Source organism: Notothenia coriiceps, unplaced genomic scaffold (genome assembly GCF_000735185.1).
Source record: "Notothenia coriiceps isolate Sejong01 unplaced genomic scaffold, NC01 NC01_scaffold00015979, whole genome shotgun sequence".
NCBI lineage: Eukaryota > Metazoa > Chordata > Actinopteri > Perciformes > Nototheniidae > Notothenia > Notothenia coriiceps.
Window position 1 is genome coordinate 34,571 of NW_011348680.1, and position 22,235 is coordinate 56,805.

The 22,235-nt window shown below is 40.2% G+C and overlaps 1 protein-coding gene across 1 annotated transcript in view; it reads left to right on the forward strand.

The window, feature by feature from the left end:
- The window catches only part of fgfrl1a (fibroblast growth factor receptor like 1a), a 49,895-nt gene extending 31,519 nt beyond the window's left edge, over positions 1 to 18,376 (forward strand). The window contains exons 3-7 of the mRNA XM_010775718.1: positions 5,159 to 5,236; positions 10,516 to 10,809; positions 13,382 to 13,554; positions 13,636 to 13,816; positions 14,528 to 18,376. Coding sequence (XP_010774020.1) covers positions 5,159 to 5,236; positions 10,516 to 10,809; positions 13,382 to 13,554; positions 13,636 to 13,816; positions 14,528 to 14,955 — 1,154 coding nt within the window. The 3' untranslated portion in view covers positions 14,956 to 18,376. The remainder of the gene's footprint in view (positions 1 to 5,158; positions 5,237 to 10,515; positions 10,810 to 13,381; positions 13,555 to 13,635; positions 13,817 to 14,527) is intronic.
- Positions 18,377 to 22,235: the final 3,859 nt, after the last annotated feature.

Consider the following 22,235-nt stretch of genomic DNA (forward strand, 5'->3'; position numbering starts at 1 on the left):
ATTCCAACAGCAGTAATAATGGGCTTATAAAATAAGATACATGTGGTTTCATTGTTTCTAGAGTATTTTAACTGAGTTATAATGACAGTGTGTGTTTCAGTAGGGGGTCAGATCACTGACAGGCCAACCGACTGCTGAAGGACGGTTGAGTCTGTTCGGCTGCTTAGTAGACGAGTCTGAAGGAGGGTAGATATATTAAAGAATAGGTTTCTAAGGTTCATTTGTCCGACACCAAAATACAACATTTACCATGTTATCCTGCAGCCCAGGCTCTCCTGAAATAGTAATCCCAGAACCGCTGTGGTAAACCTACCAGAGTCCATTTTGTAAACACTTAATAAGTTCCTCTGACTTCTTGGTGCTGAATTTTTTGCCCATGACGTTTCAGTTTTAAAGTTGGAGGTACTCGATCTTGTATGACTAGCACTGCTTAAAATAAACAGATTTTGTTGTTGTTACCTCACTTATTGCGTACCAAACTGAGCAATCTTTAAACTGCTGTTTCCCGCGTCAAGAATGAACATCTAGTGCACAATACCTTGATTGAACATACAGTACCTGATTCAAGCTGTAGATCAGGTTAAAAGTAGAGCCAAGTTGCATCCATGTAAAGATAACATTTTTGTATTTTTGATTATGTACGCAGCATTCAGTCGCGTTAAACTTAAACTTTTGTCAAAACTGCAATATTTAAAGCAAGCTGAAGCAAACATAAATTATCTTCCAGAGTTATGTAGAGCTTGTGGTAGCTCCTGTCTGAATTATGAAGTGAGACATTGAAGTGTGATGCATGCTGTGTCTGAGTGAAGCCTGAATGTGACCGTGGTCAGTTTTTAGGACTAGCGGTGGTTTTCTGGGTTTGTCAGCATCAGGCTGGTTTTGGCCCTGATGCTGCAACAACCAGCCTTCACACATGAGTTTCTATCCACATATCCAGTGTCTCTATATTAAAACCTGGAAGGACATGACCCTTTAGGTAAACACCGGCCCCCTGGACACATTCACACACACAAACACACACTCTTAAACACACACACACTCACATACTGGACTGTCAGTACTTATATTCCTGAGCGTGCTCATTTCCAATTGCTGCCTTTTCTCTACAGACCTGAATGTAAATACAAGAAGGGGTTATACAAACACATACACTCACTAAGGGGTACCCCGCCAGTGAATGTGTGAAATGTAGCACACTGTTGAACCATTTACCCCCCTGAAGATGAAAAGAAACAAAGAAGAAAAGAGGCAGAAAATGAAATGGAAGGAACAGGAATGAGGTGAAAAAGTGAAGGTTGAAATAGGAGGAATGAAGACAGTAAAATAAGGAATAATAAAATATGTGTATGGCAAATATGTTTGATACAGTCTGTTTGCAAAATTGAGAGTAAAGTCTGTGTACGGTAATGACAATATATATCACAGAAATGACAGTTGCTATCTTTACGGTCAATGTTTGGGGTCAACTCTGGACTGGAGTATATATCTGCCTTTGTCTTGCTTATGCAACTTGCCTTCACATATACATGTGTGTATTTGGCAAGGTCATTGGGTGTGTGTGTGTGTATTAGTTGTTGTAATCACCAGCCAAAGTATCTGAGCCAACATTAGAAGGTGGAACAAGATCAGAAGAAAACATTTTGTTTATTAAAAGCAGCTGAAGCAGGGAGGGGATATGTTTTCTTCTCTGTGTGTGTTCAGTTATAAACAGTCAGAAATGAGCTCTGCACACCTAACCGAAAAAAAACTGCAAACAGAAAACAAGAGGTTATCAAAGTCATCCCACTGACAATGGACAGTTTTTCCGTGGTTGCATAAAGAATGGAATATACAAATAATGTAAATAAAGTACTTTCTAGCTGCTATTTTACCTTTAATAAAACCTGCATCTTAGTTTGCGGGCAGCAAGACCGATTTGACAACGCCCCCTTAGCTGTGATATAATCATAATTACTGTACGATTTGACGGTACTTTACTTGAGTATTTCCATTTCCTTCAACTTTATACTTCTTCTCCACTGCAATTCAGAAACACATATGGTACTTTTAGTAGCTTTAGTTAATTTGAAGATTCACATCAAGGATTTAAATTATCACAAACAAAACATAATGATGTATTATTATAGGTTAAGGTAATCGTTATTGATAATAAGCTACCCGGCAGTATATATTGTAAAATATGTTCATAATGCACCAATATCTATAATCCAATAACATACTTCATGCAAATTGACCATTGTGGAAAATACTTTTAGTTTGGATATTGGTGAAGTAAAGTATTATTTTATGCTCATGTATTTAATGCTAAATTATTTTGCTGCTTGCTACAAAAGGAAAACTCGCGCGGCTCTCATGTCAGGGGTACTTGAGTGAGTGACATCAATTGAAACCACCAATCACAACCATTCTTGATCAGATCACAGCAGGATAACCAAGCTAGCTCAGCTTGTTGCTCTGATAACTTAAGATCCAGAAGTCCGTGACTAAAATCCTTCATCCGGTTAAATATAGTTAAAACAAATACCAATTGTATAGCATTAAAGTTCAAGAAAAGATGGTTTGCGGGGGAAAAAAAGTGTATTTTCTTCAATTCCTGTATTTTTTCATATCGCAATATATATCGCAGGGGAAGAAAATATCACAATGTCAGTTTTTTCCAATATCGTGCAGCCCTAAGTCAGAGTCATGGTTTTCTGTTGCCTCTCAGGTTCTGATTATCCTCTGCATCAGTATACCAGTACACAGCTGCTACACATATATATGTTTTGAATTTTGGAAATATTTCGATACTTTTGATGTATGGCTGCAGTGTATGGACAGTGAAAGCGGCCCACCCCCCCTCTGAGTGCGTCTGTAGGGGGTCGGTCTGCAAAGAGAGGTTTACAGGTTCGCTCCACGCCTGGGGGAGGGTCCGCTAGCTGCTCAGAGCGTAGAGCATGTTCCCTCTTCACATCAGACCCCCACGCCGCTCGTCTTCAAACGCGCTGCCCTTTTTCAGAACATGCCTTGCATGTGGCGGGAGGGATAGATAAAGGGGGAGTAAGTTGGTGCAACAAGAATACCCCCACCTCAGGTTACCCCTTAGTTAAATAACGGCAGATTGCACATACACGCACAGACACACCCATTCAGGAATTCATATCACACACACACACACACACACACACACACACACACACACACACACACACACACACACACACACACACACACACACACACACACACACACACACACACACACAAAGACACACACTCATGCTGCCTGCCTGCTATTAATACCAGCTTCCAGGATGCAGGTCATGCCTCGTATTTGCATTACAAAAGCAACTCCACCATCCAAACAGTGATGCTTTTAAGTCATTTGGCGCAGCATTCAACACTCTGAGCTTGCAGGTGGATTTTAAATCCACGCACTTATCCGTACCGAAATGAGCAATAAACATATCAATTTAAAATCACACACTCTCACGAATATCCCTCCAGGTGGTCCGAGGCTTTTTAGTCCTTTTCTTTCCATAACGACAAACAGGTTTTGGTTGAAGTTTCAGGTTCAAGTTGACTGCACACACATCCCTTTACATATTTGGACAGACCTGATATTGCACTGTATCAATACCCCCCGTCTGTTTTAAAGGGCCCCTCGCATACATTGGACCCACCTTGAAGCGGTTCCAGGCGTGAAGGTTCAGACAGATGTTTGTATCTTTTTGATAATCAATGTGGGAAGACCTGCTGAGGGACGTAAACCAATACACCAGCGTGAGAGCTACAGTAAAGCAATATGATACCGTGGAGTGTGAGAACGGCACATACAGTACAGTATGAAGGTATTCAAGAAGGAATTCACTCTATGGATCAAACCATTTCTTTGTAAAAGCAAGTTTGGGGAGAAAAAAATCAAAATTTGTAATGTTTAGGACAGAAATGGTCATGCTTCCTAAATGCCATGAGTCTGGAATTAGTCATTTGAGGGTAAAGTAGAGGCAAGTAAAGGGACTTGTAGCAATCATTTCACTGCTTTCATCACCAGGGAGTGACAACATGTCGCTGGCACAGTCAGAGCAGAGGACAGAGATATCACGTAATTTGTCATTTGGTTTTCTGGTTTGAGGAATGGGAAGCGGCTGAGCAATTTCAAATGTGTGGTGGGGTGATGAGGGCCAAGTGCTGTGTGGAAAGTACACTTTGAAAGCCAGAAATTGCTTCTTGCCTTTGATTTGAAACACTTCAGTGTCACCTTACAGCCAGATTTTACCTTCTATATGTATTCCTACTTTTACTGTTGACGACTATTAACATTGAAAATACAATATTTCCAGATGTTTAAAGTATCAACAGTGATGCTTCTGCTCTCCACCTCCCCACCTTGTAACAATCTGCATCCAATTTGTGAGGGCAATGTATCACTGATAACTTGAATTTATGTTGGACAGCCATGCGACCCCATGCTGAAACAGCTGCATCTTATAAAAAGAACTGTCAGATACTGATAGAAGACAGAGAAAAAACCCTCCTAAATAATCCATCCTAACTCCCATACACTTGTGAGACTTTATGTGTTCTTATAAAACATTTGTAGTAGACCTAGCTGAGCTTTGGTGCAAATGATTAATCTTTATTTTTACTTTAAATGATGCAACTAGTGGATTTAATAAGAATGGTATTTCAACCAAAAGTACAGATTTACAATATGTATTTGTCTCATTCATAGAGTTTACTGCATCGTGTCTCATTGTATACACTATTACACATGGGCCTACAACTAACCCATTTTTTAAATATAAACCATTATCCAGAATGGATTATTCATATATTAGCCTCACTTTTGATTCATTGTTTGGTTCACAAAGTATTGCAAATTCCAGTTTCTCATTTTGAAGTTGATGCCTTTAAAGGGCTTAAAGTCTAAAATCCACACATATTTGGTTGAATATGATATTAAACAAGGAAAAGAAAAAACATCTTAATATTTGAGAGGCTAACAACAACATGTTATGCTATTTTTTCATGACAAATTACTTTTATAACAGTGGAATGGAAAAGTTGGCATTCATTTGATGTGGATTAACTCATGTATTAGTTGATGAATTGTTGCAGCTCTAATATTCAAAGGTTGCTCATTTCCTAACGATGCTCATCTTTCTCTCCGTCACCAGATGACTCCAGTTCCAGAGATGGAGCGGCGGAGGCCAATGGCGACCCTGAACACGCCCCGGAGCTGGCTGGAAAACTGGGTAACCGCTCACATCTCACCTCATCACTACTCCTATAAAAAACATTTCAGAAAATGAGAAGTGAGGCTAGAAGTGACACTTTAGATAGCTGAGGGAGTGTGTAACGTTTAAAAAGGACAGGAGCAGATTGTGCAATAAACACCTTGCACCCTGTCGGAGTGCCACACACAGACTCACAAACACACACACACACATCAGGGTGGCTCTTTGCTCTGATAATTGGCTCTGACAGAGTGGAGGACAGTCTATTTGTGTGAGGTGTGATTCGGTGGGACACATTCCTCCCCCCCCGGTCTCCCTGCCAAATAATTTAACCCTTTGCTTTTGTTATCCTTTTATACAACTCGTCCACCCCGTCTCCCGCTCTTTCTCTCCCTCTTTCGGTCATAAACATCCATACACACTCACAATTAAAAGTCAACAAACATTTACTCTATTTGTTTTTCCACACACATTCTTTCTTTATCTTTTTTCCACTCTGTGCTCACACACGATCAAATGTAAACACTCACGACTATGGCAGAGGCTGCTTCAAACTGACCAGAGCACAGCCCCCTTATTTATTTAAATAGTAATGTGAACACTGCAACCGCTGTTAACCTTGCCATCGTTGGGACAGAAGATAAAATGATTGCCTCCCTGATAACGTCAGTGAGTGTTTCAAGGACTTTAAACACATGTATCTGTTACGCAAACTATACTTCCTGGATCATATTTCATTCATTGATGAATAAAGGGATGAATCTTGAACTATGCGTGTAAATTCAACTCTGTTTTGACTAAATAGTTTGTCATTTTGAAAAATAGAGGGTCAGATAATGAGATGAATATGTTTGTGAGATCGTGGAGTACGGAGCTAGAGATAGATAGAAGGCAGTTAGCATAGCTTAGCATAGCAAATAGGAACCAGGGAAAAGATAGACTGGCACTGTCCAAAATTAATAAAAAATAAACTGCTTTCATGCAGCTTTTCATACTCTCCTAACCAAATTCCATGAACAGAAATGTGAAAAGTTTGTGGATTCAAAGAAAGTAATGTTCCACATTTTGTAGAGTTTCATGTGTTTACAAACTCATACAAAAACAGACAGAAAATACTTGCTGTTCTTAGGGTTAGGGTTAAGGTTAGAATTCCTTAAAATGTGTATAGATTAAACAAACAACCTTTAACAACTAATGTCAAGGATTGTTGTTTTCTTTATTATAAACGTTGGAGGCAGACAGGCTAGCTTCACAGACATGAAAGTGGTATCAATCATCTAACTCTCAGCAAAAACAATCACAAGTCCAAATCCTGACCTAAACGTTCACCTTAAACCTTGAAATCCAAAAGATCCCAAATCAAGATATAACAAAATGACATCAGTTAGCTTGAACCTGAAATGGAAATCACTGCTCTCTCTCTCTCTCTCTCTCTCTCTCTCTCTCTCTCTCTCTCTCTCTCTCTCTCTCTCTCTCTCTCTGCGTCTGACACACTGTGATCAAAGGCGGTGAGTCGGGGGGTCGGCAGTATTTCTACACTGTGAAGTGTGGCGTTGAAGCGGCCCCAGAGACCCAGAACAAGCTGCCCTCTCCCCACTCTGCCTCTCACCCTCTCCCCTCTCACCCTCTCCCCTCGCTCTGTTTTTCTTTCTTTCTACCTCTACGTGTGCCCTCTCTTACCTTTGCTTTTATATCGTTTTAACTCCAACCCGCTCTCTTTGTTCTCGTTTTCCTTCTGCTGTCACTCCAGTTTTATTCCTCTTTAGCAATCTGTCAGTGCTAACCTTCATTTGAACTTCTATCTATCTCTTTCCATCTGTTCTCTCCTTCACTTGTGTTTCACTTGGTTCAGCTCAGATAATATGAATCAGTTCATTTCACGTGCTATATTTTGTTCATTCTCTCTCACTTTGGTTCAGCTGTTGCTTTGGCTCCTCTCTGTTCTTCTGAATTATTTCCAGCCTAAGCCAGAGCAGTTGAATTGTAGGACATTACTAAAACGTTAAACTATTAATCATTGCCTTCTATTTATCCTCCTCTCTCTGAGGGTCTATTGACTCAGACCGGTCACAGTTCAGCTGCAGTCCAGTAGCTTTCCTCAGAGACGAGGTGGGGGGGCGTATGTTTCTCCTGTCATCCTGCCCAGCTTCCCGCCAACAGCAGAGGACTGTATTCCTCTGAGAAATGCAGCCGTAGTGAAATCTACAAACCCGTCACATAACTCTCCCCCTTTGTTTGTTTACTCAGAGCTAGGAAAATAACTGCGTCCAAAGAGAGAGGCGCAACAGCAGCAGTTTCCGGGTGATTTACCGCCCGGTTGATGGCTATCTGCTGTGGCTAGAACATGAGGGCTGTAAAATCAAGCGCTCCTGTGAATGATTTCCTCTCCTCCCTCCCTACTGGATAGTTATTTTTTCTTTGATCTGCTTTCACTGCTCACCGATTGTTGTGTTTTTACAAAGAGGGATATTTGTGTGAATAGATACTAATATATTGTATTTGTTACAGCAGCATCAGGTTATCGGGCAAGGCACATGATTAAAAATAACATAAAAACAGTAAATATATCAACTTTAGGAAGATATACACAGACATTATAAATAAGTTAGAATATACTATACAAAACAGGTCAAATATACACAAAGGATACCATACTCATTAGACAAGTGTGCAAAGTAGTTGCAGCTTATTTTTTTATTGAAAATGTAAATGCATGTAAGATGAATTTGTTAAAAATCGTGCAGGGTTATTGAAGGTTAAAGGGGACCTATCATGCTATATTTTAATAATATATTGTAGGGCCATGCCTATATAAGGTATATTTTATACGTTTTCTTTTTCAAAATACCAAACAGATCATGCATTTTTCATGCCTCATTTTCTCTCTATTTTGCTCTCCTCCACCCTGTCTTTGCATGCGCTGCAGCTGACCACGCCCCCCTGCAAAGGAGGGGGCCGAGTTACGAGCGTCATGTTACCATGCTGTTACCATGCTGTTACCATGCTGTTACCATGCTACGGCAACCTCTCATTCCCCTGATTGGTGGAGAGTTGGCCATATAGGCGGAGCTCCTCGTTTCTGACGTCAGAGATATTTCAAATCTGTATCAGTCTGTATCAGATACGTTAAAGCCCCGTTTTTAGAGATTTGGGTATGGAGGAAAAGAGAGAGGGTTGTGTTTTCTGACACTTGGTGAGTTCCCTGACACACCGGGGACACATATTCATCTATAAAAGACGTACAAAGGTGCATGATAGGTCCCCTTTAAACAAAACAGGAACTTGTAGAAACTATGAATGGCAGTTCTCTTGTAGCCAGAGGTGAGGTGATGAAGAAGGTAAATAAAAGAGAATAAAAGATGAATAGAACAGATGGGTTTCTGTTTGGTTTGTACCTTAAATAGGAATATGTGTGTTTGAATGGCCGGATTGGGGTAAGTCATGTAACTGTGCGAAAGGATGTGGATGTTTGAAGAGGTGTAAAGGGTTAACTTGCCATTTTATGTTTTGTAAGAAAGGATTTGCTTGAATGAACGGATGTTTGCTGTGGTCGCTGTCTGGCTTTTTACGACCTGTGCAAAGATGTGCATTCATGACTGGATGTTTACAGAGATGCTACAGAGCGGTCCAGACGTTCTTTACGACGGGGATTCATGGATGCATGATTTCAGGCCAAATATGTGGCTTTCTTTAACAACAGCAGCGGCGTGCAACCCTGGGGCCAGAGGTTCAGGATCAGTGGAAAATGTGTGTGTGTGTGTGTGTGTGTGTGTGTGTGTGTGTGTGTGTGTGTGTGTGTGTGTGTGTGTGTGTGTGTGTGTGTGTGTGTGTGTGTCAGCCAGAAGAGGAAGTGATTCAAAAAAAAATCTTAAACAGACAATTAGGTTTATTACCTCAAATTAGGTTTGTATATACCAGGAGGCACGCTGCCATATGTTGTTACTGCACAACATGCAGTTCTTGGCACGGCCTGCAGCGATGACCTCACCAGGTCTGACCCCCCTAACCACATCTTCAGTGTTTTCCAAATCACTCTATCTCTGACTGAGACCATTCAATTCGCCCCATTTTTCACGTTCGCTAAGTTTGTCAAAACAGGTGAATAGGTTGTAAGAGGGACGTCTTTTTCGGTATGAATGTACTTGTGGGTAAATGCAGATAGTTATCATCTCCTAACTAAGAAATGGATTTCATGGTGCAAAGAAGAAGGACCACAGCAGAGTATTCCTTGGTAGCTCTGTGATTCTAGAGAGTTTTTCAAACCACCATGACTCTTCAGAGAATACACAGTACTTCATCCTGGCATTTGTTCTTCCTCTCTTATTAAAATGATATATTAATAAACTGTGAATTATGTCTCGCTTAAGAGCAAAGTTGGTATTTGTGTTGCAGCCGCTGACCACTCCATTTCCAAAGATGCAGAAGAATGGAGAAGGTTAGCTGTAGGGCTTGAAAAGAACATATTTCAAAGAATATTATATTCCCAAAAGAAAACAATGAAACAACAACAAATCCACAAAATGCATTTTTATATTGTTTAATAGCAAAATGGCTGCTTCTCTGTAAATGATGAGCTACAGAAACATTCAGCACAACTGTATTCGTGAGCCCTCCCTTTGTGCCGTGGCCTCTTCAGATGACATGTCTTTGATCGCTCCTTACGTCTCATAAAAGTCTCTCTGATGAGTTCAACCGTCTTTCCCAATCTGTTGTTTTGAAGAACAGAACACTGCTTGTATAAAAAAAAAACTGCTTCGTAAACCGCTAGTAACTTCTTCTGTTTTCCCCTTTACATTTTCTCATCTGTGTCTGACTGAGTGTGAGAAAAATAGTGTTTTTTGTCTTTTTACTTGAGGTGAAAGTTTTATATAGGGCTGCTCGATTATGGCAAAAATCATAATCTCGATTATTTGGGTCAATAATTGATATCACGATTATTAAAAACGATTATCCATTTACTTTGAAAACATCTATTTATTGGAAAAAAAAAATGTGAACAGTATTTTTTTAACAGTTGATTACTCTGAACTTTAAGTATAACTCAACTGAAAACCCCACAAAAAAAAAGCAATAATAAAAAATAATCGTTTTATTTCGATTACGTTGTTTTCGTAATCGTTGCAAGCCATAATCGTAATTGCGATTATAATAAGATTAATTGAGCAGCCCTAGTTTTATACAGAGTAGTGTTAGGTTTCGAGTCCATATTCTCAAGGCAGCAAAAAGCATTCAAATGTTATCTCCAATACTAGATCTCTTTCTAATCACAGTTTTAACCCCTTTCTCTCTACTCGCAGTGCGTCCACGTTTCACACAGCCGTCAAAGATGAGGAAGCGGGTCATCGCTCGTCCTGTGGGCAGCTCAGTGCGTCTGAAGTGCGCAGCGAGCGGGACCCCTCGCCCCGACATCGTGTGGCTGAAGGACAGCCAGCCTCTGGTGGACGAGGACGCTGGAGCAGGAGGAGAAGGGAAGAAGAAGAAGTGGACTCTGAGTCTGAAGAACCTGATGCCCAAGCACAGCGGGAAGTACACCTGCCACGTGTCCAACAAGGCGGGAGAGATCAACGCCACCTACAAAGTGGAAGTCATACGTGAGTCACCTTTAAACTAGATGCTTAACCTTAAAGATAAATAGGAGTGAGGGCAGTAGTTGACCGTGTACTTCACTATCTGCACTTAATGCACCTTAAAAGATCTTGAAAAGACATAATAACAATAACATGTGCCTCTTAAATACTTAGGCTATGTAACATATGGCCGCATGTGGTATATTCCTGTCACGACACATCAGAGAACACATTTTTGTGAATGTGGTCCTGGAATATGATACAACAGCAGGAATGCGTCTCACCCAAACAATAACATCCATCGTTCATTGTTTGACTGACAGCCCTGTCTGACTAAATAATAAGGGTGTTTTCCGTTCTGACTCACAATACCGAGATTGTGTAGAATTTATAAGCTATCATAAAAAGACTATAATTAAGTATTCAACTATTTTAATGATTTGCTGTCAAAGAGTCTGATGCCAATGATCAGGCGTATTCTGCTTGGAAAGTACCTGAAGACATCTTGTTTTAAGAGCGAAAAGGACGGTTAGTTATCAGCATATGAATTATGTAAAGGGCCTGTTCAACCCAACATGAAACATACATATCTTTCTTGTGTTCCTGTACAACATGTTGCCAACAAGTGATGAGTAAGTATGATAGTAAGATATCTCTGACACAAACTGCAACTCATCCAAAAACAATCTTGTTTGATAATGTCCACATTTTAATTTCATTGCATTTAAATAATTGAATGTAGGTCTTTTAGGTTTTATGATTGGTTGCGACTAGCTAGCTAATGATTTGTACCAAGTATCAGAGTTTAAAATAGTTTTGAAAAGCCTTCAGAGGCATTTATTGATCGGCACCAGGCTTGTCAGCAAACACCAGCGGAGTGAGAGAGGAATGCTCTGAGGATTCGGAGCGGACAGAGAGCCAGCTGCAGTTTCAGTCTGAGGCCGCTCCGGTTTTACTGTTGAGGGCAGAATGTGTGCTGTGATGATTTGTGAGTGTTTTCTGATGTATTAGGTTGTGTTGGAGGGCGGCATAAGCTGTTTTGACGCTGGATGATTTAATGTGAAGTTTTTTGGTAGAGCTGAATTTGTGTGTGTGTGTGTTGTGTGTTTGTGTGTGTGTGTGTGTGTGTGTGTGTGTGTGTGTGTGTGTGTGTGTGTTCTACTATACTTGTGGGGGACCCTAAATCTGTTGTACACAGTCACGTGTGGGGACTCGCTTCCCTTAGGGGGACAAATTGGAGGTCCCCATAAGGGGAATCATTAATTTTAGGGTGAAGACTTGGTTAGGTTTAGGATTAGGGTAAGGGTAAGGTTAAGGGTTAGGGTTAGGGTTAGGCATGTGTTGGTTATGGTTAAGGTTAGGATAAGTCTCCAGGAAATGCATGTAAGTCAATGTAATGTCCCCTGAAGTGATGTATACATGGTATGTGTGTGTGTGTGTGTGTGTGTGTGTGTGTGTGTGTGTGTGTGTGTGTGTGTGTGTGTGTGTGTGTGTGTGTGTGTGTGTGTGTGTGTGTGTGTGTTACTGAATGTGATAGCCTCAGACCAGCTCCTCTCACTTTACTTGCCACATCTGTTGACCATTAAAGTACAGCTGTAGTGTTTCCTGAAAGACACCACACATGTGCACGCACACACACACACACATGAACAGAAAGTAAATCAACCGCTGCTTGCTAATGTCAAATGTGACATTTTGGAGATTCACTCGGCCGTCAGTCATTCACAGCTGTTAGAAAGAACACTTTGAAAAAGGGAGTCCAGCACAGAAAAACTGTAAATCTCCCATAAAAAAACATATATAATCCATAAGTAGAGATAGTAGGTCAACTATGTGAGGAACATAATTCATAGATGATTTATCTTGTGGGTTTGCACCTGCCTGACAGAGCATGCTTCAGCTCTTGAAGCTGAAAAAATTACAACGAGATATATGAAATGAATATTACCCACCATACACCATTCAGCATTCCTCCTGTCCACATGTGAGTCTGGCCTATTTGCATTTCATTGTAGGTATCCAGTTTACCAGATGGCTTGAGGAAATGCTGTGACTATATTCACACTTATAAAGTTCAAATATTTAAAGTTAGAGCACCCTGAGCTTATGAAACAACATGTGTAACACTACTGCAATGTGTAGGGTCCTACAGATCACTCAAGGTAAAAAAAATACACCTGCAACTTCATTTTTCCGGTTACGTTCTAGTGTGATCGTATTAACAGATAGTAGGAAAGAGACTTTTGAATATCTGTGGCAGGTGTGTTTGCTCTGCTGTATAAACTGAGAAAGAGCTGGAGATAAGGGGGGTGTTTGTGTATCTTCAACAGAGAGGGAGGGTGTGGTGATAAATTCATCAGTTACTGTTCAAATAATGCTGCAAATCATATAATATTCTCTCAGCGTTTGTTAGTTTTATTTACTCCAATCATTTGATGAACCATAAATGTGGCTTTTCCAAACTCTGCTTTTCCTTTGATTTGATTTCTGATTGCAGATGAATTAGACAAGGTGACACAATCCAATAGATCCATGTTCAATAAAATAGAAATGTATATTAAATATACTTTTTCTTTCTGTGTTTTTCCTTCTTCAGAACGTACCAACTCTAAACCCATTCTGACTGGCACTCACCCGGTCAACACCACCGTGGACTACGGAGGAACCGCCTCCTTCCAGTGTAAAGTCCGCAGCGACGTCAAGCCTGTCATTCAGTGGCTGAAAAGAGTCGAACCCGGTGACGAGAACAAATTCAACTCCACCATCGAGGTACAAACACACACACTGCTACATGTAATCCTTATTCTCTGATTGAATGGATCGATAAACTTTTCATGATGCTTTCCAAAGGTTGGAGACCACCGCTTCGTGGTCCTGCCCACAGGGGAGGTGTGGTCCCGCCCTGACGGATCGTACCTCAACAAGCTGCTGATCGCCAGAGCCAAGGAGGAGGACGCCGGCATGTACATCTGCCTGGGAGCCAACACCATGGGCTACAGCTTCAGGAGCGCCTACCTCACCGTGCTGCCAGGTCAGAGAGAGATCAAGGATGCAAACTACATCACATACTTTCTTTTTCTTTTAATATGTACTGCAGCTGCCCCAACAAAGTATGTGCTGTGGGCCTGGAAAAGCACGCTGGCTTGACATACGATGTACTGGGAGATACTAAATTGTCTTCTAGCAGACCAAATAGTATGTTATTAAAGGTATTGGGACGCACCGTGACATGCACAGGAAGAGTTGTATGTGATTAGTATTGCTGTGGTTTAAAATACTAGAGAGGAAGTTACTGGACCAGCAGATTTGATTAGAGGAAGTTAACATAAAAGTTGTTTTGCTGCTCTTGATAGTGACCAGTTACATGAAAAAGAGACACTATCGACAGTCTTCAGAGGTTGTTAGCTTAACATGCCATTGCCATCGTGCTGCACAATAGTTAGCCACGTGCTTCTGTTTGTTGCACACTGTATTTAAAGAACAATGACTTCTTATCAGTGTACAGACTTTCAGACATAGAGCTTATGGTCAGACTAGAATTTGTATTTCTTTTTGGTCAAGCCACCATACAACTGAGCAATCTCATGCAGCTACTTCACCTCTGAAAACAGCAAAGCATACACCTCTTCTTATTATAAAATCACCTGAGGATAACATGCTAGCTCAGATCAGCTAACTGCATGTTCTTCAAACCTCAACACACTCATATTTACTGATGTTCATTTCCTCGTCTCCTTTGCAGATCTGAAGCCCCAAAACAACGCTGTCCCCACAGCATCTTCCCCGAGCCTCCCCTGGCCCGTCATTATTGGAATCCCAGCCGGTGTCGCCTTCATCTTAGGCACCGCCCTCCTCTGGTTCTGCCAATCCAAACGTACCTGCTCTTCTAATTCCTCTTCATCCTCCTCTGCACTTCCCACCGCCCAGCGTCTTCCGGCCCCTAATCGAGACCGAGCCTGTCCTGCGGTAACTCCTCAACCGGCCAATGGGGATAAAGATTGTCTTTCATACGAGGACTACATCGCCCACCAGCAGCTGCTCCTCGCTCAGGGAGGCGCTGGATTGGCCCCCAAGGTCTATCCGAAGATCTACACGGATATACACACACACACACATTCACACGTGGACGGGAAAGTGCACCAGCACCAGCACATCCACTACCAGTGTTAGCACGCTCTCACACCAGCTCTCACACGAACATGTCCCTGAGCATGCAGACTCCTTCAGTCCAGACTCACTGCTGGAAAGCCACATGCAGGACACCATGAGGACTTTTATACAGAAACATGGAGTCACGCAACTCTTCCCCATCATGCTGCAGCCACGGTAATGTGTACACAGACTTTTAACAGACACAAACAATGAAGAATGTAAAGAAAGAAGACAAAGATCCTTATTTTTTAAGAAATCCAGTGTAATGTATGAAAGAAAAATCCCAAAACATGTTTATCAAAGCTTATTTTTAAATAATCTTTTTTGCTGTAGATTTATATATCTTCCTTTTTTGCTTTATTTGAAGCAACTTCAAGTTTTTTTTAGTATTGGACACAACCACAACCTCCTCAGTAACAGCAGAAATAGCTCGCCTACATCTACTAATGTACTATATAGTGGAATATGGCATTTAGCATGGTTCCTCATCCTGGGTAATATATAAAGAACAATATAGCATGTGCCTAATGTAATAGCTTCATTTAAGAGTATATCCTCTGGCATCAGCCAAACTGAGCCATAAACACCTCCAGCTGTATCCACACCTTCTGCAGGATGAAAGCCGCTCTCCTTAGTTGAGATACGTTTAACCTTTGTAGCAAACAGTACTCAAAGATCATCAACAATGCCTTGGTGTAAAAACGTGCCTTCAAACAATTGTTTCCAGATTTCGTGGTTAGCTGTCGGATCATTGGATATGTCACAGAGTCTCCTTAATCTGTTGTGAGATTTAGAGGGCTTTAAAAAGAGGAACTTCATCCTAAAGTGCCTCACAATAAGATCTCAAGTATAATGGATCAAGGCTGCACGTGCACTCTTCAATAGTGCCTTCGTCTCACCTCTAAAGCCCTCTTTCACCCTGTCTGCTCTATTTTGCGAATTTAAGATGCTGAAAAAGGTCAATTATGAGATGCTGCTTTAAACTGAAACCAATATCGATATCTCAAAGTATTGTGCTGCTTAAATTCAGGTTGATTACTTTAGCAGAACCCGCCAACGTACATAAACTGCTTTTAATCCTGTATTATTGCAATTAATCAGAATAACTCCTCGATGCATTTTAAAATATGTCCAGGATATATATTTTTGTACAATTTTCATGCCTGCAGATTTGCTACTAAAAATAAAAATAATTATTAAATTATGAGAAATGTGTTTAAAATGTTTTAACAGGTTGGTTTTGAAGCAGTTGTATAACCATTTAGTCTCATGTAATTGCTATTTGAAACCCCACACTGCCATGATGCTCCTCCACATGTGTTTTCATTCATGTTGGCTGAACCTCCTTCTGTTTTGTGCATTTGATGAATATGTTCCTCCCTCTCAGGTGCTTTGTGGCACCATATAGGCTGGGAAAACGTAAGCCCTCATCATACTCATTCATAAGTTGAGTTTGTTTGCTCCTCCATGGCTTCCTCCTGAGCAGAGGTCTAATCAGCCAGGTTGATTGGAAACACCTGTGAGGAGCCGCTAACGAGGGGTCACCTGCAGCAGCTGCTACGAGTCAAGCTAATTAGGACTCTATATAAGTGATATCTGGATTAGATGTTTTCAAAGCCAATGTAAGCTCTAGTTGGAGAGAGTGGATTTAAATATAAAGTCATATTTGTAGGTGATTAGACCCTCATGGAGCATGACGAGAAACATATAAGTGATCCACAAAACCCAAAGGATTTTAAAACGGCCAATCAAAATCATCTTCAAAACTACAGAACAGTATTAGAGTATTAGAGTATTGTTTTTTACAGTACCAAAGCCATGAGACATATTTGTTGTTGGAGGTGTTTTAGAGACATACTGTTTCCTACCCTCTCTAGTAAAGTGGTTATTCATGTATTTGACATTTTACTCTCATTCTATCGCTAAATGTGTACCTTCACTGCTTCTGTTAGGTTACTCAAATCTCATTGGAAACCAGCACCACAAACAGCTAGACACATCAGAGTCTCTCTCTCTCTCTCTCTCTCTCTCTCTCTCTCTCTCTCTCTCTCTCTCTCTCTCTCTCTCTGTGTTCTCATGAATCTGACCACTATATTATAACAAAATGAAAAACTAAGATCAGCTGTTTCCCATTATAGTTCTCTCTGAAAGGCGCACATGCCACATACGGATCAAACAGTGTGGTGACTCTGTCCAGAGATGTTTTTTTTAAAAAAAAAGAAAATCTCAAATATGATACTATGCTTGTCATGTAGTTGAGGTGGATTTTCTCTCTGCAGAGGATTTTTTTAAGGATGAAATAAATCAGGTAGGACTTCACAAGAGTGTATTTGAACATCCATGTGAAGTGATATATTGAAATCACCTGGTGATTTAGTTACACATGTGGTCTTTCTTAAGCATGTATTTTTGCACATACATTTTTAAACTCAAATAGGAATATGTACAAATATATGCATATGGATACATCATGTATGCCGATTCTTTATAATACTCATTGGTATGATATCTTTGTCCTGAAAAGCTCAGAATCAAACTCTAAGCCAGGCCTTTAGTCTCTTATATGCCAATTTTAAATCCCTTTTTCTCTCATAAACCTGTGAAGTCCTTTGTTTCAACTTTAAAGAAAGTCTAGCCTACACCTAGCCTATATTCAGATAACCTCTTTCTTGTTCATCCCTCCAGTACAATGCCCTCACGTTAGACATGGTAAGTTATTATCAGTACATCAGAACAGCAAAGAGTGAGCATGCTGTCTATCTAAATGATTTTCCTCACTAGCTAAATATTTCCCTCTGGCATCTTCTTCTTGTTTTCCTATTTGTTCTGGTTTGAAACATCTGTTGACAAAGTCACACCACACAGCTGCGAGTGTGCTCTTTGATGTATAACTTTCTGTTGGATGGGCTGGACATTTTTCCATAATCATTGCTTTGTTCTTCTGTGAAAACTGTTGTCCAATCAGTTCCCTTCGTTTCACTAATTTCACATGTTAAAGTTGTATTGTGTCAAAGCTGATGGACTGCCACAGACTGTGTATATGTGCACTTACCACTAGCATGTACATGGAATGACATTAGTATTGAAATGATCGTTACTGTTAGATAATTTAGTACGAATACTTTGAACCATAACATAGCTCTAGCAACATATTGGTCAACCTAAATACTGTAAATTGTCTCAAGATTCAAAAGTTTCTAATTTATTTAGTTTTTTTCATATAATCGGGCATTATACTGCATGAGTGGAATTTGTGTTATAGTAGTTATGTAAGCTATGTAGCAAATACCATGTTCATGTCATTGTAAAATATGTATTTATATGTGCTGATGGAATATACGAAATGTTATCGATAATCTTTGTATCGACAATCTTGTACAGACTCTTCTCATTTAGGTTACATTTTCGTTTTCTCTCATTGTAATCAGTGTAAAGGTGCCATTAAAAAACGTAAATCTATGTGCATGTACCTGTTTTTCAAGATGGTGCATTTTTACAGTATCTGTGGGACGAGATAATAATCTCTGAGTATCTATCATTCAATTGTCTGCCACAGAGAGAGATTCCAGTGCAGAACAATACCTCACAGTGCAGCGTGGGACCGTCTTTGAGTGAATGCCCTCTAAATAGTTGCAGCTTTTCAATTGTGAGAGCTGCAGCCCGCTTTTCATCTGTCATCGAGTGCGTCTGCAGGGTTGACAGATGGACGCAGTGCGTGCAGACGGAAGGTGTGAGGCTCAGCATCTCTCTCTCTCTCTCTCTCTCTCTCTCTCTCTCTCTCTCTCTCTGACTCATTTAGTGGAAGAAAACACTGCTGAAAGGATGGGGCACTGGGAGAGGGCGGAGGTATAGGATAATAAAAAAGCTTACTGGGTGTTCTTCAGATTTTCAGCGACATGTATTATGCTAAAATGTTGCAGTGCATTTTTAGAAACTGTTGGACTGTGGAAAAATCGTACATTTGATATATTTGAAATACTGAGCCACTTTTGATTTGATCTCGGCAACAGGCATTTATCATCAGAGATATCCTTACTTTTGACTTACCAGATTTGTATTTACTTTTTAGCCACTTGGGGGCAGCAGAACAAGCTTAAGCAAAAGACTAATTACATATTATTAAGTTATAAATTTGAAGAGGCTTTTTACAGATCCAGCCGAAGAAGATAAGCGTTAATTACGATTTATGTTTCTGAGTTAAGATTCATTCCCAGCTGACCTCAGTCTCTCCTGAAGTAAATATAAGCATATTTAGCTGCTAAATGCTCCTCTATGGTCACCAACTAGATCACTTTACCTATCAGTGTTGAAAGACCCTGAAGGGAACTGCAGAGTCAGTTAAAAAAAATGATGCTGATTCATCACTACAAGCAAAACCTTTCACTTTACACAAAGTCGTGTGATCTATTGTTAATATGAAATATTGAAGAGCACCTATCTCTCCAATAGGCTGTTGCTGCTTAAGCTGCCCACTCAGATCTTCCTCTGTTTATTCCAAGGAAGTAAGTGTAGGTGTGGCAAGGAACAAGCACATCACTTCCTGTGGAGCAGTGGATGTTAGAAGGTAAAGACCTACCAGTCACCATGTGTTCACAAACTGGCTTTAAGTTCAGTTATTTAAGTTATTGCAATGTTCTGTAAGTGGTGCAGGAAGCTAATACATATTATTTATGTACAGTAGCAATGCCATTATTCATTTTGTATTTAATATTACTTGTTAGACGCTTCTATCCAAAGCGACTTACATACTCAATACTGTGGACAATCCCCACAGGAGTAATTTGGGGTGAGGTGTCTTGCCCAGAGACACAACGACATGCTGACTGCAGTGGGACCCCCTGATCCGAACACCAACGCACAACCCATTGCGCCACACGCCTAATATATTTTTTGCTTTTCGCAACTAACAAGCTACAGATTAAGCAAAAAAAGCCTGTTTTATTAAAAAACACAAAAAAACATTTTCTTAAATCCAGACATATTGTGTAGTCCCATTGCCTTTCTTGTTTCTCCAGATTTCCTTCCAATTGGATCAGACATCCCTGACATTGGACATTTTTCATATTATATTTTGTTTTCTTTGACCAATATCGGATTAATAACTTGTTAAGATTGTAAAGATTAAGATATAGTAAGGGGTTAAGGAACTGCAGAAAGTTTGAGAAAAGAAACATTTCAAATGTACGGAAAAGCAAAATCCCTCACAGGAATCTGCAGTATTGAAATCGCTGCAAAGTCAACAGTTACTCATGACTCACTGAGGAATTTACAAATCCTCCATGCGTTGGTTTTACATCTGGTAAGCCTCACTGGTGATAAATAAATAGCATAAGATTTAAAGCTATGACAGACATATTACATTCTACATCTGTGTAAGAGTGAGATAAAAACTGACTGGATAAATGATACTGTAGGCAAATATGTGACTTTTTTCATTCTTTACTCGACTCTCATTCTTCTCTTATCTCAAAGATGATATCCTGCTTTCCCTGATCCTTTTTTATGTTCAGCCGGTGAATTTGATTGACTTGGAGAGTTTGCGGGGAGGGCAGACAGAGGAGGAGAAGATGAAGAGGAGCAGGGAGGAGGACACAGAGTGCAGCTGCTGACAGATGTGTTGAGCTCACACTGACGAGAGCAGATGAGGAAATGGAGAAAAGATCTGCGGAGAGCGAGGAGGTGTCGAAGGAGACGGGGAAGAAATGTGCAGAACAGGAAGGGAGGAGGACATTTTAAAGAAAGCACTACTGTCTTTATTTGACATTTGGATCCTAAAAATCTAATCTGTATACGTTTAATCATTTTATGTAGAAACCTAACATTGTAATAACTTTAACTTCTTAGAGAAAAATCAGTGCAGCAGTGTCTCTGTATTTAATCTTTATTTAACCAGGTGAACGTTTTGTTGAGATTAGAAGATTTTCAAAGAGAAGTCAAGCCCAGAAGTAAAAAAAAAACAATACAGTTAGAGTCTCACAACAATAAACACACAAGGTATGGGCCATGGGTCGTGTTACACAAAAGACCTACATGTCAAACATTTAGGGATTTCAAGTCTCAAGTGACCATCCAAATAAATTAGAAACCAAGTCATTGTTGTTCATACCACAGTTTGACCTGAATATAATGAGTATGTGTGGGGGTTCTTTGAGAGTTTACTAAAACCAGGGTCTAAGGACGGAGGGTGTCATATTCTGTATGAACTGTAAAGATCACTGAGACAAATGTGAGATTATAATTTCATATTGTCTGTTGTTTGTTTAAAAAGTATTTTCCAAAATGGGACAAGCTGCTCAATGAATGCCTACACTACTTATCATGACTGCACATTTTCTGTTGTATCTAAAAATATTATTATTATTGTGTAAAGTGTCTCAAATGCAGATTTAAGTTATTTACATTTCATTTGTTCAAGTCATTAGGCTGCAATCGTTCAGTTGAATCTGTTTAATATGATCAGCTGAATAGAGAGAAGTGTCTATTGTTGTTGCTCTGCAGAGAGAGCCTTCCGGTCAAAGAATTAAAAAGCTTCGTGCAAATCATTTGTGTACAGGAACGCTCACAACGCAACTGGATATAGTCTTTGTCATTGCTGTACATTACAACTGAAACTCTTGTTGAATGAAACCTTTGGCAGGCCTTTGTGTTTCAGTTTGTTCCACTTTGTGCAAAGCAGTGTGAAGACATTCCAGAGGCGCTGAGACGAAGGATGAGTCCTTTGTTGGGTTAAAATCACTGTTTTCTTTTTCTTTTGACATAAACCTTCTGTCAACATGACTAGTTGTCAAGTGGCAATGTTAAAGAAAGGTTTTTCAATGCCTATCTGTTTTAGCAATTACATTTTGTTGAGAGACAAAACCTTTAATCAGTTTTACTGCATTTATCAGAAACAATGTGAAGTGTATGACGTCCACTTATAACCATACCAACGAGGCTTATAATGTAAATAAAACAAATGTTCTGGGTGAGTGAGTCAGTGAGCATATTTTCACCTTGCGTGAGTAAGCCATTGAACTTATGGTTCAAGGTTTGCTTTTCTCTATTGCAGCCCCACTTCCTCTGACCAACAAGATGGCTGCATTTTGACTACATCTTGTCCATTGCCAGAGCAAATGTTTGGTCCTGTAGTCCTTGAGGTCTTGCAGGACCTCTTGCTCCCTCTCTCAGGGTGCTGGTGCGCGGTTGGCTGGTTAAAAGGGTGTTAACCGGCCGAGGAGATTCCTGGGCGCTTGAGTCAACAGCAGCTGTGGTTGGTGATGAAGAGAAGCTGTCCAAAGAGCTTTTTACCGAGAACGGCC